The 15,857-nt window shown below is 53.1% G+C and overlaps 1 protein-coding gene across 3 annotated transcripts in view; it reads right to left on the bottom strand.

The window, feature by feature from the left end:
- Window positions 1-15,522, bottom strand: part of rnf141 (ring finger protein 141) — a 57,976-nt gene extending 42,454 nt beyond the window's left edge. The window contains exons 1-3 of one of the 3 annotated variants that reach the window (XM_059976238.1): window positions 15,389-15,522; window positions 9,430-9,625; window positions 4,653-4,709 (exon numbers count right to left, since the gene is read on the bottom strand). In XM_059976238.1, the coding sequence (XP_059832221.1) occupies window positions 4,653-4,709; window positions 9,430-9,572 (200 nt within the window). In that variant the 5' untranslated portion in view covers window positions 9,573-9,625; window positions 15,389-15,522. Of the gene's footprint in view, window positions 1-4,652; window positions 4,710-9,429; window positions 9,626-15,388 lie in introns of those variants that run through there. The other 2 variants (XM_059976239.1, XM_059976241.1) reach the window with 2 other exon arrangements.
- Between the last annotated feature and the right edge of the window lie 335 nt (window positions 15,523-15,857).

Raw genomic sequence — 15,857 nt, 5'->3', positions numbered from 1 at the left:
CTCTCCTCCCCACTCCACAACATCTCTTCCCTTGACCCCTGATGGGGTGGGTGCTTCAGGAACTGGTATTTCCCTCCCTACAATTTGACCTCCACCCGAGTCCCCACCCTCAGAGTTATTCCACAGCCACACATACCTAACGAATGCTGGTGCAGACTCCGCAATGAGCACCCTTCTAACTTTTCAGTTGGTCACAGCAACTGTCAGCGAAACTGGTACCTGGGTGCCCCAGTGACCACTGCCGACGATGCCGCTAAGCTGGGAGCTCCCTGGACCCTAAACGGGACCCACTGGATCTGCGGCCACCGCGCCTACCCGTGGCTCCCCACGAGCTGGTACGGCTGCTGCTTTCATCCACCCCCTGAATGACCTTGGGGAGCATCCGGCGTACAACGGCCACCGGGACAAGAGGGCCATTACAGAGGCAGAGAGGTTCTGGATGATGGCCTTTCCCAGTTATGGTACGACCCGGCTGTCCCGGGAGGTGATCCAGATGACCAGTGTGCTCGAGACTCTGGCCAACGAGACGGCAGTGGCACTGCAACACACGGAGGATGGTACCACCTGGCTGTCCCGGGAGGTGATCCAGATGGCCAGTGTGCTCGAGACTGTGGCCAACGAGACGGCAGTGGCACTGCAACACCCGGAGGATGGTACGGCCCGGCTGTCCCGGGAGGTGATCCAGATGACCAGTGTGCTCGAGACTCTGGCCAACGAGACGGCAGTGGCACTGCAACACCCGGAGGCTGCCCTCACCCGAACGGCGGCAGAACAGACCCCTGTCAGGATGGTTGCCCTGCAGAACCGAGTGGACTGGACTACCTACTCGCTGCTGATGGAGGAACGTGTGCATTGGTTGGTGAGGAATGCTGAGTCCAGCAACATCACTCACTTGGCCGCTCACATTCGGGACTCGGTGGCTAAAATTCAAAAATCTAGGGACCAGCTCCTCCAGCACAACACCTCATGGGGCAATTGGAGGCCGTTTGGGTCCCTAGAGGGGTGGTGGGGTGGGCAACTGTCATTCACTGGTCCATCGCACTCATTCTTGTAACCATAGCCATTTCTATACTATGTTGCGCATGCCAGCTGATTAAGAGTGTCTCTGCATTTACTTAGCTGCTCAAAATTGGTTATTTCTGGTATATGCGATTTTGTTTCACCCTCTTATGTGTGTTGGCTATGTGTTGCGTCTTCCGAGGGGTGGAGTGTATCCAGAGATACCGGCCACGTGACAGATGCACTGCCACCTGGCTGGTCGGAGGCCACACCACATGCCAGTCAGCATTTGGTCCCTCCCAACTAATCAACACACATCTAAATTATTGGTCACCTTAATTGGATTATCTCGCCCAGCCCCATGCTATAAAAGGTGAGACTTGGCCTTGGCTAGCCCTTTCTTACAGACCACCTCATTGAAGGCAAGTGCATTGATTTATGTTTGGGAAGGTCTATCGTCTGTCCTGGTAAGGGAGCCGCAGCTATCCAAGGTCAAGGGGGATAGCTGTTCTAGTGCTTTTCCCTTGTTCGTTTGTGTAACCGTACCCTGTCCCCACACCGCTCCCTGTGTATTGTAGTTGCTTGTGTTGACCCAACTTCCCCTTGTGAATAAATTCCTTATTATTAAAACTGTGTGTGTCCAGGCCTCTACTGTTGAGACTCAAAGAATCAGTCATTTTCCATCACAACAGGAGGGCTTAGAGATGGCCCACATTACTGCAGAGGTCCTGCATGTCTTGAAATGTATAAAGGAAGATAAATCTCTCGGGCCTGATCAGGTACATCCAAGAATAGTGTGGCAGGCTGGAGAAGAAATTGTGTGAGCCTTGGCTGAGATAATTATATTATATTAGCCACAGATGAGGTGCTGGTAGACGTGAGGATGGCAAATGCGTTTTTCATTAAGAAGTGCTACGAAGAGAAACCTCATCATCTGGTTTATTATCACCAGCATGTCGTGAAATTTGTTGTTTTGTAGCAGCAGTGCATTGCAATCATCATCATCAGGTGCCGTGCCCAGTCTGAGCTTTGACTGCCATGGCTCACACACTCCTGTTTCGGGTCAAGTGGATCAATTCATTGGTATTCATTTCCAGTTTTCTGGCTGCTGTCTCCATCATCTTTTGTCTCTGCCTTCCTCTTACTTTCTTCCCTTCAATCTTTCCCATAATTACCATGCATTCAAACTCCTCTTTCCTAATCACATGTCCAATGAAATTACCTTTTCATGATCTCATGCATTATTTCTATTTTTCATGACTTACTCGTTAGAAATTTGTTTCGTCCATGATATTCTTTGCATCCTCCTCAAAAACCACATCTCTGCTGCTTCAATTCGTTTCCCCATGTTATTAGATATTGTCCAAAATTCATAACATAACATAATATAATATAACATAATTGGATAAACATAACATTTCAGTACTCTGAGGCGGGTTGTCATGCCTAGTTTAGTGTTGGTCAGTATTCTCTTCATTCTCGTAAAGGTGTCATTTGCCATCCCTGTTCTTCTTTTGATGTCCATGTCGCACCTGCCATCTGATGTCACCCAGCTTCCTAAGTAGCAAAAGTTCTGTACTTGTTTTAGGTCTTCCCCATTTATTCTCAGCCTGCAGATAGGATTCTCCTTCTTTTTGGATATCACTAAACATTCTGTCTTTTTGCAATTGATAGATAGACCCATTTTTGCACTTCCTTCAACAACTATGTCAATTAAGTTTTGTAGTTCTTCCTCTGTACTTGCAATTAACAGTGTCATCTGCATATCTGAAATTATTCATGTTTTCACCGCCAACTTTGATTCCCAAGATGTCTCTTATTTTTTTTATAATACTGTTTCACTATACACATTAAACAAGTCAGGGGAGAAATTCAAGTCTAGTGCCTCTCTTGATTTTCGTAAACTGACTCATTTCTCCATCTATTCTTACAACAGCAGTTTGTTCCCAGTACAGAGTTCTGACTAGGCGGAGGTCTTTTGAATCTAGATTTAGTTTCCTGTAATATTTCAAATAACTTACCGAATGCTTTTGTGTAATCGATAAAACAAACAAATCTTTTTGCACTTGAATAGCTCGTTCTGATAGTATCCTTAACATCAATATCGCATTTCTCGTACCTTTGTCTTTCACAAAAACACATTGTTCTTTACCTATTTCAGCTTGTATCTTACTTTTAGCTCTTGTCATCAAAATTTTTAGAAGTATTTTAGTGATATGACTAGTGCAATACATAGTAATAAAAACTAATTTACAATAAGTACACACACACACACTTGCAAAAGTTTGGGCACGCCTGTTCAAAATTTCTGTTACTGTGAATAGTTAAGTGAATAGAAGATGAACTGATCTCCAAAAGTTAAAGATGAAACATATTTTTCAACATTTTAAGCAAGATTTGTGTATTATTTGTTTTGTATCGTTTTAGAATGAGAAAAAGGAGCACCATACAAAAGTTTGGGCACCCCAAGAGATTTGAGCTCTCAGATAACTTTTACCAAGGTCTCAGACCTTAATTAGCTTGTTAGAGCTATGGCTTGTTCATAGTCATCATTAGGAAAGGCCAAGTGATGCAAATCTCAAAGCTTTATAAATACCCTGACTCTTCAAACCTTGTCCCACCAATCAGCAGCCATGGGCTCCTCTAAGCAGCTGCCTAGCACTCTGAAAATTACAATAAGTGATGCCCACAAAGCAGAAGGCTAAAAGAAGATAGCAAAGCATTTTCAGGTAGCCGTTTCCTCAGTTTGTAATGTAATTAAGAAATGTCAGTTAACAGGAACGGTGGAGGTCAAGTTGAGGTCTGGAAGACCAAGAAAACTTTAAAAGAGAACTGCTCGTAGGATTGCTAGAAAGGTAAATCAAAACCCCGTTTGACTTCAAAGGACCTGCAGGAAGATTTAGCAGACTCTGGAGTGGGGGTGCACTGTTCTACTGTGCAGTGACACCTGCACAAATATGACCTTCATAGTAGAGTCATCAGACGAAAACCTTTCCTGTGTCCTCACCACAAAATTCAGCATCAGAAGATTGAAAATGAACATCTAAACAAGCCTGATGCATTTTGGAAACAAGCCCTGTGGACTGATGAAGTTAAAATAGCACTTTTTGGCTGTAATGAGCAGAGGTATGTTTGGAGAAAAAAGGGTGCAGAATTTCATGAAAAGAACACCTCTCCAACTGTTAAGCTCGAGAGTGGATCGATCATGCTTTGGGCTTGTGTTGCAGCCAGTGGCACGGGGAACATTTCACTGGTAGAGGGAAGAATGAATTCAATTAAATGCCAGCAAATTCTGGAAGCAAACATCACACTGTCTGTAAATAAGGTGAAGATGAAAAGAGGATGGCTTCTACAACAGGATAATGATCCTAAACACACCTCAAAATCCACAATGGACTACCTCAAGAGGCACAAGCTGAAGGTTTTGCCATGGCCCTCACTGTCCCCCGACCTAAATATCATTGAAAATCTGTGGATAGACCTCAAAAGATCAGTGCATGCAAGACGACCCAAGAATCTCACAGAATTAGAAGCCTTTTGCAAGGAAGAATAGGCGAAAATCCCCCAAACAAGAATTGAAAGACTCTTAGCTGGCTACAGAAAGTGTTTACAAGGCGTGATACTTGCCAAAGGGGATGTTACTATGTACTGACCATGCAGGATGCCTAAACTTTTGCTTCAGGCTCTTTTCCTTTTTTGTTATTTTGAAACTGTAAAAGATGGAAATAAAAAAGTAATCTTGGTTAAAATATTAAAGAAATGTGTCACCTTTAACTTTATGCCTTTTGGAAATCAGGACATCTTTTACTCGCTTAGCTATTCACAGTAACAGAAATTTTGACTGGGGTGCCCAAACTTTTGCATACCACTGTATATATTAAATAAGTAGTGCAAAGGGAAAACACACTGAGGAAGTGTTTATTGGTTCGTTGTCTATCCAGAAATGTGAAAATCTAATGGCTGAGGGGAAGAAGCTGTTCCTGAAATGTCGAGTGTGTGTGTCTTCATGCTCCTGTACTGCCTCCTTTATGGTATCAATGAGAAGAGGGTCCTTAATGATGGATGTTGCCTTTTTGAGGCATCACCTTTTGAAAGTGTCCTTGATGCTAGGGAGGCTAGAGCCCACAATGGAGCTGACTTAGCTTACAATTTTCAGGTTTTTTTCCAACCCTGTGCAGTGGCCCCTCCATACCAAACGGTGATGCAACCATAGAATGCTCTCATCAGCAACTGGAAATCTGCCAATAGTTGTGTCATACACAAATGTTTAGCTGGCATTTGAACTGTCACGGGTGTAGAGAGAGCAGAGCTGTGGGCTAAGCTCCATCATCCCTGAGGTGCGCCAGTGTCGATTGTCGGTGAAGAGAATGCGTTATTTCCAGACTGCGGTCTGCTGGTGAGGATGTCAAGGACCCAGAGGCACAGAGGGGTACAAAGGCCCAGATTTTGGACCTTTTGATTAGAACTGAAGGTATGATTGTGTTGATTGCTCAACTACAGTCAATAAACAGCAGGCTGACATAAGTATACTTACTGTCCAGGTGATCCAAGGCTGAGTGGAGAGCCAGTGAGATTGCATTTACTGTAGATCTACTGTGGTGATGGACAACTTGCAGCAGGTCCACATCCTTGTTTAGGCAGGAGTTGATTCTAGCTATAACCAACCTCTCAAAGCACCTCATCTCAGTAGATGAGACAGCCACTGGACAATAGTCACTGAGGCAACTCACCCTGTTCTTCTTGGGCATTGATATGATTGTTGCCCTTTTGAAGAAGGTGGAACCTCCAACTGTAAGTAGTGAGAGTTTGAAGATATCCTTGAACATTTCCCCCCAGTTGGTTGGCAGCAAGTTTTCAGAGCCCTTCCAGCTACACCATCAGGGTCAGGTGCCTTGCAAGGGTTCACTCTCTTGAAAGATATTCTTATGCTGGCTTCCGAAACAGAGATCACAGGGTCACCAGATGCTGCAGGGATTCACAGCGGTGTAGTTTTATTCTCCCTTTCAAAGTGTGCATAAAAAGCGTTGAGCTCATCGGGATGTGAAGCATCACAGCCATTCATGCAGGTTTCACTTTGTAGGACATAATTTGCCAGTGCTGACGTGCATCCGATTCCATCTCTAACATCAATTGGAATTGGTTTTTTTGCTCTTAAGATAGCCTTGCATAGGTCGTACCTGAACCTCTTGTATAGTTCTGGATCGCCAGTCTTGCATGTCGTAGATCAAGACCATAGCAGACAAAGGATCTCCTGGTTCATCCACAGCTTTTGATTCTGGTATACTGAGTGTGTTCATCAACAGCACTGAGTATAGCAGGGGTCACCAGCCTTCTTCGCACCGTGGACCGGTTTAATATTGACAATATTCTTGCGGACTGGCTGACGGGGGGGGGGAGGTGTTAGTCACGACTGGAATACAGCGATACTCGAAGGAGGTTCCTTATGTCCAGTCTATTCCACAATTTAGTTTACGTGGCTATCAGCACTTGCTTCTGTCATACTTGCTCACGTTTCTTCCATTCAAAAAACTCAACAGGTTTGTCTTTAAGTGTGGGGTGCTTGGATTCAAGGTGCTGAAACAGTTTTGAGGGCTTCATTGCCTCATTAGACAACCTCCAAGCCCAAGCTCCAGCCTCCTGCCCGCCCACCACCAGATGCCTTGGCCAGGTGCGGCTGGTCGTGGGTGGGGTGAGAGGACGAGGTAAGGACCGGAGGTCCCTGTGCCGGTCACAGTCCGGAGAGAGTGACCAACCAAGCGAGGAGTGCAACAGGGCGCCTCCCTGCCCTCCTTGTAGGTAGGTAGGATCTCTCGGCTGAGAAAAGTTTAGCTGGAGGGATGACTTTCAGTAGATCGCAGCGAGGTAGCTGCTCTGCTACTTATGAAACCCTGAGCCCAACTTAGGTCGTCTGCGAATATTTTAGCACCAGGTTCCCCACAAACATTCGGAGTGGTAAACAGGTTTAGAGGCGGCGCCCATCTGTCCGCACTCCTGGCCAGTAGCAACGGCACTTCTTGCCAGCCGCGTGAGGTCGCTGGTTACCTGAGGTCAATCAGTGACCCCTGGTGCTAGAGTGTCACTGCATTCAGGCGACTGATGACCTCACGTGTGTTCAAGTTTAACAGTGTGCGTGACAGGGAGTGAGGAAAGGTGCAGCTGACTCATATCATTTTATATCGACAACTCATATCGTTTCCTCGCGGCCCGGTAGTGCTTTGCGGCCCAGCACCAGTCCACAGCCCGGTGGTTGGGGACCACTGGAGTATAGAAACTGGGATGTTATGCTGCAGTTATAAGACATTAGTAAGACCACATTAGGAATATTGTGCTCAGTTTTGGTCAGTCTGCCAATGAGATGTCAGTGCGCTGGAAAGAGTGCAGAGATTTATGAGGATGTTGCTGGGACTCGGAGTGAGTTAAAAAGAGAGGCTGACTAAGTTGGGATGTTACTCAATGATGTGCAGGAGACTGAGGGATGATATTATACACAGGTTTATAAAATCATGAGAGACATAGGGAAGGTGAATTTTCCCAGTCCATGGGGGGGAGGGGGGAAGAAAATTATTTGGAACCTGAGGGGCAATGGGTTTTTTTTTACCCAGGTGGTAAGTGTATGGAACAAGCTGCCAAAGGAAGTGGCTGATGCAGGTACGTTGACAACATTTAAAAGACATTTGGACAGGTACAAGGATAGAGAAGCCTTGGGGGGATATGGGGCAGGTCTGGGATACGGAGCTTAGACAGTTACCCAGATAGAGAAGCCTTGGAGGATATGGGCCAAGTGCAGACAAGTGTGACTAGAGTAGATGGGAATCTGGTTCAGCATGCAGCAGTTAGCCCCAAAGGCCTGTTTCTATGCCAGATAACTCTATAACACATTATAATTTACTGCATTCATAACAATAAAAGGCGCAATCAGAGTTAGGCCATTCAGCCCACTGAGTCTGCTCCACCATTCCATAATTGATTTATTATTCCTCTCAACCCCATTCTCCTGCCTTCTTCCCACAACCTTTAACATCCTGACTAATCAAAAACCTATCAAGCTCTGCTTTATATGTACCCAATGAATTGGCCTCCACAGTCATCTGTGACAACTAATTCCACAGATTCACTACCCTCTGGCTAAAGAAATTACTCATCTTCATTCTAAATGGACATCCCTTTATTGAGGCTGTACCCTCTTACCCTCTGGTCCAAGACTCACCCAACTCCAGGAAACATCCTCTCCACATTCACTCTATCTAGGCCTTTAATATTCAATAGGTTTCAATAAGAACCCCTCCCCCCCATTCTTCTAAACTCCAGCAAGTACAGAGCCAGAACCATCAAACATAAGTCTTCATGTCTTTCTGCAGATGCTGCTAATATTGATTACAAATACAAAATGCTCTAGGAACTCACCAGGTCAGGCAGCATCTATGGAGGGGAATGAACAGTTAACATTTCAGGCCAAGACACTTCATCAGGACTGGAAAGGAAGGGGGCCAAATCCAGAATGCCTGCTTCACATTGTTGCCATTAAGTAGAAGATTCAGAAGCCTGAAGGCACATACTCAGTGATTCAAGATCAGCTTCTTCCCTTCTGTCATCCAATTTCTAATTGGGCATTGAACCCGTGAACACTACCTCACTGCTTTTTTATTTCTGTTATTTTGCCCTACATATTTTAGCTCAACTATTTAATAGACATATATATACCTACTGTAATTTCATTTTTTCCTCTATATTTATCATGTATTTTATTGTACTGCTGCTCTAAAGTTAACAAATTTTGTGACATATGCTGGTGATACTAAATCTGATTCTGAATAAGAGGGTGGTGGAAAGGAAGGAGGACAAGCGGGCAGGTGACGGATGAGACCAAGTGAGGGGGAAGGTTGGTGGGTGGGGAAGGGGGTAAAGTAAGAAACTGGGAGGTGATAGGCAGAAGATATGAGGGGACAGGGCATGAAAGAAAGGGGAGGGGGGGCACTGGAGGGAGGTGACATGCAGCTGAGAAGGGAAAAGGAGAGAGAAGAACCAGAATGGAGAATGGGAAGACAGAAGCGGGAGGAGAAGATATTACCAGAAGTTAGAGAAATTAATGTTCATGCAATCAAGTTGGAAGTGACCCAGACAGAATATGAGGTGTCAAAAACAGGTCCTCCCCAGGTTGCAAACACTCAACTCACGTACAGCCCATACACACTGATGATAATTTGGGAAGCCAGTGCAATGGCTACAAGCATTTTCAGTTTGTGGCTGCATTTCTGACCTCTGAACTGTTCAGGTGATGAACTGCTCATGGGAACCCATGAAGGACCTGTACTTCATTCCATGACTATTAACTTCAATCAGTAATTCTCAGCACAATAGATGTTCTGAATCTGTGATACAGCTTAATTACTCTCAGATGTGGTGTAACATGAAGGAGGGGGAACAACTCACATCTCATTAAGCTCCGCCACTCTAGCAAGAAACTCCTCATAGGTCAGGAAGCCACTCTCTCTCATCAGGGAAGCATGCTTCATCACCCTGTCCGGTAACTTATTCAACACCGTCGGACCTTGGTTAGAGATGTGTTGCCCCATTATCAGGTGAGTAATGGGGGGGCTCTACTCCCGGCTCATCCGTAAACTTGTGTCTGTTCAGAGAGGAACACAGGACAATACTGTCAACGGTCTTATTTATCAGTTCATTCAGAAATTCAGAGCAGAATAGGCCCTTCGAGCCACAGTTCAAAAACCCCAACAGCCCTGAACCTAATCACAGGACAATTTACAATGACCAGTTAACCTACCCAGTACGTCTTTGGACTGCAGGAGAAAACTTACACACACCACGGGGAGGATGTACAGAGACTCTCCATAGAGAACCCTGAGACTGAACTCTGACTCGCTACTGCAGTACCCACAATAATGAATCGTTTCTTAGACTGTTTCAAATAAGTTCAAGAGCACTAGAGATTAGTGTGACCTTACGACAGCTCAGAGCATTGGCATTCTAGCATCCTCCATGAACAAGTTTGTTCATCTGTGAGTGAGTTTCCTCCAGGTATTTTCCCCACAGCCCAAAGACATACAAGTCAATTAAGTGGTCAGTGCAAATTGTTCTGTGATCAGGCTAGCGTTAAATAGTTGGGTTGTGAGGCAGTGCCGTTCAGTGGGTCAGAGGGCCTATTCCATGCTAAATAAAATAATTATATAGCACAGTTCAAATCACACTTTACAGATCGGCAAGATGAAAGCACCAAGTCATTAGACAAGAGGGAGCAGGACAGAAGTGTGAAGGGAGGCAAAGGTCAAAGTTGGGGTATGTGTAGTCAAGGAGCCTTTGGCTGAAGGAAGGGGCTGATATGATTGAGAAGCCTTAGGGGGAAGCAGCAAGGATAAGGTGGGGGAGTCAAGGGGCTGTCTGGGGAAATGGGGAGGGGTGGAGTTTGGACAAGGAGTCAGGCTGAATGGAGAATTGGAGGGATGATTGGGGTAGGTTGGAGCAGAAGGTGGAGGGGTGGTGGACAGAGGATGGCGAGAGGTGGCTGAAGAACAGGACAGACATGACGTTGGCAGGGTGGGGAAATAGGACAGGTTGTGGACTGCATTTAGGTATGGTTGAAGTGCAGGGAGGGGAGTTGATGTGGGGTAGATGTGGGAGGACTGTGGACTGGAAGAAGAGTGAGGGGTTCACGTGGGGTTTAGAGATGGGGTGGACATGAGGGTGTTGAGGACTGGAGGTACATACGGTTCAATGTGGAGGGACAGTGTGTCAGGGAGATGGAGGTTTTGGGGTATTGTGGGGTTGGTGTGAATGAGGATCGGGGAGAAACGGCAAAGATGTGAGGGTCCCGGGGAGTTGGACGGGGATGAGGAGGGTCCCGGGGAGTTGGACGGGGATGAGGAGGGTCCCGGGGAGTTGGACGGGGATGAGGAGGGTCCCGGGGAGTTGGACGGGGATGAGGAGGGTCCCGGGGAGTTGGAGGGGGATGAGGAGGGTCCCGGGGAGTTGGAGGGGGATGAGGAGGGTCCCGGGGAGTTGGAGGGCGATGAGGAGGGTCCCGGGGAGTTGGAGGGCGATGAGGAGGGTCCCGGGGAGTTGGAGGGCGACGAGGAGGGTCCCGGGGAGTTGGAGGGCGACGAGGAGGGTCCCGGGGAGTTGGAGGGCGACGAGGAGGGTCCCGGGGAGTTGGAGGGCGACGAGGAGGGTCCCGGGGAGTTGGACGGGGATGAGGAGGTCCCGGGGAATTGGAGGGCGATGAGGAGGGTCCCGGGGAGTTGGAGGGCGATGAGGAGGGTCCCGGGGAGTTGGAGGGCGATGAGGAGGGTCCCGGGGAGTTGGAGGGCGATGAGGAGGGTCCCGGGGAGTTGGACGGGGAGGAGGAGGGTCCCGGGGAGTTGGAGGGCGATGAGGAGGGTCCCGGGGAGTTGGAGGGCGATGAGGAGGGTCCCGGGGAGTTGGAGGGCGATGAGGAGGGTCCCGGGGAGTTGGAGGGCGATGAGGAGGGTCCCGGGGAGTTGGAGGGCGTTGAGGAGTGTCCCGGGGAGTTGGAGGGCGATGAGGAGGGTCCCGGGGAGTTGGAGGGCGATGAGGAGGGTCCCGGGGAGTTGGAGGGCGATGAGGAGGGTCCCGGGGAGTTGGAGGGCGATGAGGAGGGTCCCGGGGAGTTGGAGGGCGATGAGGAGGGTCCCGGGGAGTTGGAGGGCGATGAGGAGGGTCCCGGGGAGTTGGAGGGCGTTGAGGAGTGTCCCGGGGAGTTGGAGGGCGATGAGGAGGGTCCCGGGGAGTTGGAGGGCGATGAGGAGGGTCCCGGGGAGTTGGACGGGGATGAGGAGGTCCCGGGGAATTGGAGGGCGATGAGGAGGGTCCCGGGGAGTTGGAGGGCGATGAGGAGGGTCCCGGGGAGTTGGAGGGCGATGAGGAGGGTCCCGGGGAGTTGGAGGGCGATGAGGAGGGTCCCGGGGAGTTGGACGGGGATGAGGAGGTCCCGGGGAGTTGGAGGGCGATGAGGAGGGTCCCGGGGAGTTGGACGGGGATGAGGAGGGTCCCGGGGAGTTGGAGGGCGATGAGGAGGGTCCCGGGGAGTTGGACGGGGATGAGGAGGTCCCGGGGAATTGGAGGGCGATGAGGAGGGTCCCGGGGAGTTGGAGGGCGATGAGGAGGGTGATGAGGAGGGTCCCGGGGAGTTGGAGGGCGATGAGGAGGGTCCCGGGGAGTTGGAGGGCGATGAGGAGGGTCCCGGGGAGTTGGAGGGCGATGAGGAGGGTCCCGGGGAGTTGGACGGGGATGAGGAGGTCCCGGGGAGTTGGAGGGCGATGAGGAGGGTCCCGGGGAGTTGGACGGGGATGAGGAGGGTCCCGGGGAGTTGGAGGGCGATGAGGAGGGTCCCGGGGAGTTGGAGGGCGATGAGGAGGGTCCCGGGGAGTTGGAGGGCGATGAGGAGGGTCCCGGGGAGTTGGACGGGCATGAGGAGGGTCCCGGGGAGTTGGACGGCGATGAGGAGGGTCCCGGGGAGTTGGAGGGCGATGAGGAGGGTCCCGGGGAGTTGGAGGGCGATGAGGAGGTCCCGGGGAGTTGGAGGGCGATGAGGAGGTCCCGGGGAGTTGGAGGGCGATGAGGAGGGTCCCGGGGAGTTGGAGGGCGATGAGGAGGGTCCCGGGGAGTTGGACGGCGATGAGGAGGGTCCCGGGGAGCTGGAGGGCGATGAGGAGGGTCCCGGGGAGCTGGAGGGCGATGAGGAGGGTCCCGGGGAGCTGGAGGGCGATGAGGAGGGTCCCGGGGAGTTGGAGGGCGATGAGGAGGGTCCCGGGGAGTTGGAGCGCGATGAGGAGGGTCCCGGGGAGTTGGAGGGCGATGAGGAGGGTCCCGGGGAGTTGGACGGGGATGAGGAGGGTCCCGGGGAGTTGGACGGGGATGAGGAGGGTCCCGGGGAGTTGGAGGGCGATGAGGAGGGTCCCGGGGAGTTGGATGGGGATGAGGAGGGTCCCGGGGAGTTGGAAGGCGATGAGGAGGGTCCCGGGGAGCTGGACGGGGATGAGGAGGTCCCGGGGAGTTGGAGGGCAATGAGGAGGGTTCCGGGGAGTTGGAGGGCGATGAGGAGGGTCCCAGGGAGTTGGAGGGCGATGAGGAGGGTCCCGGGGAGTTGGACGGGGACGAGGAGGGTCCTGGGGAGTTGGAGGGCGATGAGGAGGGTCCCGGGGAGTTGGACGGGGATGAGGAGGGTCCCGGGGAGTTGGAGGGCGATGAGGAGGGTCCCGGGGAGTTGGACGGGGACGAGGAGGGTCCCGGGGAGTTGGACGGGGACGAGGAGGGTCCCGGGGAGTTGGACGGGGATGAGGAGGGTCCCGGGAGTTGGAGGGCGATGAGGAGGGTCCCGGGTAGTTGGACGGGGACGAGGAGGGTCCCGGGGAGTTGGAGGGCGATGAGGAGGGTCCCGGGGAGTTTGACGGGGACGAGGAGGGTCCCGGGGAGTTGGACGGGGACGAGGAGGGTCCCGGGGAGCTGGACGGGGACGAGGAGGGTCCCGGGGAGTTGGACGGGGACGAGGAGGGTCCCGGGGAGTTGGAGGGCGATGAGGAGGGTCCCGGGGAGTTGGAGGGCGATGAGGAGGGTCCCGGGGAGTTGGACGGGGATGAGGAGGGTCCCGGGGAGTTGGACGGGGATGAGGAGGTCCCGGGGAGTTGGAGGGCGATGAGGAGGGTCCCGGGGAGTTGGAGGGCGATGAGGAGGGTCCCGGGGAGTTGGAGGGCGATGAGGAGGGTCCTGGGGAGTTGGATGGGGATGAGAAGGGTCCCGGGGAGTTGGAGGGCGATGAGGAGGGTCCCGGGGAGTTTGACGGGGACGAGGAGGGTCCCGGGGAGTTGGACGGGGACGAGGAGGGTCCCGGGGAGTTGGACGGGGACGAGGAGGGTCCCGGGGAGTTGGACGGGGACGAGGAGGGTCCCGGGGAGTTGGACGGGGACGAGGAGGGTCCCGGGGATTTGGACGGGGACGAGGAGGTCCCGGGGAGTTGGAGGGCGATGAGGAGGGTCCCGGGGAGTTGGAGGGCGATGAGGAGGGTCCCGGGGAGTTGGAGGGCGATGAGGAGGGTCCCGGGGAGTTGGAGGGCGATGAGGAGGGTCCCGGGGAGTTGGACGGGGATGAGGAGGGTCCCGGGGAGTTGGAGGGCGATGAGGAGGGTCCCGGGGAGTTGGACGGGGACGAGGAGGGTCCCGGGGAGCTGGACGGGGACGAGGAGGGTCCCGGGGAGCTGGACGGGGACGAGGAGGGTCCCGGGGAGTTGGAGGGCGATGAGGAGGGTCCCGGTGAGTTGGACGGGGACGAGGAGGGTCCCGGGGAATTGGACGGGGACGAGGAGGGTCCCGGGGAGTTGGAGGGCGATGAGGAGGGTCCCGGGGAGTTGGAGGGCGATGAGGAGGGTCCCGGGGAGTTGGAGGGCGATGAGGAGGGTCCCGGGGAGTTGGACGGGGATGAGGAGGGTCCCGGGGAGTTGGACGGGGATGAGGAGGGTCCCGGGGAGTTGGAGGGCGATGAGGAGGGTCCCGGGGAGTTGGACGGGGACGAGGAGGGTCCCGGGGAGCTGGAGGGCGATGAGGAGGGTCCCGGGGAGTTGGACGGGGACGAGGAGGGTCCCGGGGAGTTGGAGGGCGATGAGGAGGGTCCCGGGGAGTTGGAGGGCGATGAGGAGGGTCCCGGGGAGTTGGAGGGCGATGAGGAGGGTCCCGGGGAGTTGGACGGGGACGAGGAGAGTCCCGGGGAGTTGGACGGGGACGAGGAGAGTCCCGGGGAGTTGGACGGGGACGAGGAGAGTCCCGGGGAGTTGGACGGGGACGAGGAGGGTCCCGGGGAGTTGGAGGGCGATGAGGAGGGTCCCGGGGAGTTGGACGGGGACGAGGAGGGTCCCGGGGAGTTGGACGGGGACGAGGAGGGTCCCGGGGAGTTGGACGGGGACGAGGAGGGTCCCGGGGAGTTGGACGGGGACGAGGAGGGTCCCGGGGAGTTGGACGGGGACGAGGAGGGTCCCGGGGAGTTGGACGGGGACGAGGAGGGTCCCGGGGAGTTGGAGGGCGATGAGGAGGGTCCCGGGGAGTTGGACGGGGACGAGGAGGGTCCCGGGGAGCTGGACGGGTATGAGGAGGGTCCCGGGGAGTTGGAGGGCGATGAGGAGGGTCCCAGTGAAGTCCGGGCAGGGTGTTTAGGTGTATCGGAGGACGTGGTGGAGGTGCAGGTGGGAATGCGGGTGGTGGAGGTTTGAGGCGGGACTCCGGGGCTCCTGCCCGGGTGTGCGGGTGCAGGTTGGTCCCAGGCCGGAACAAGGGCCTGTCCCGGTACCGCGACCCCGCCGCCTGCGCTCCTGAGGCCGTGTTACTGCGGAGAGGGACGGGGCAGGCCGCAACATGAGCCGCGCTCTCACCTGCCGGGCCCGCGCAAGACCACCCTCCCCTCTGCTCGCTCGCATCCGCTGCTGCGCACGTTCCCGAGCCCTGCGCGGGGACGCGCGCAAACGTCACTGAGAAGCGAAGACATGCGCAACTCAAACGTCACTGAGGGTAGGGGGAGGGGCTCTGGGTTACGACCGGGTGGGCGGAGCTCCAGGCCGAGGGGCGGGGCTGTGGTGTGGGGTGCGGCTATGGGCGGGGCTGAGTTAGGGGCGGGAATTCCCAGAGCTCTGGGATTGGTCCGAAGGCTGAGATTGATAGGACGTCGGGATGCTTGAATTGCTTATAAACAAACGGCAGAAACCTGCGATCCACGGAGCGGGGCGCCCGGTCCTGTGCAAGGTCGTCATCTTAGACAACAAACTGCAAATAGTAATTTAACTTTTTTTATTCTTCCTCACTTCTTTTCTAATATTTGTATAGATGTTCTAACGCCCTTCTCTT

The sequence above is a fragment of the Hypanus sabinus genome, chromosome 7 (genome assembly GCF_030144855.1).
Source record: "Hypanus sabinus isolate sHypSab1 chromosome 7, sHypSab1.hap1, whole genome shotgun sequence".
NCBI lineage: Eukaryota > Metazoa > Chordata > Chondrichthyes > Myliobatiformes > Dasyatidae > Hypanus > Hypanus sabinus.
Note: the sequence above shows the minus strand (reverse complement) of the source record. Positions and strands in the feature narration are given on the sequence as shown.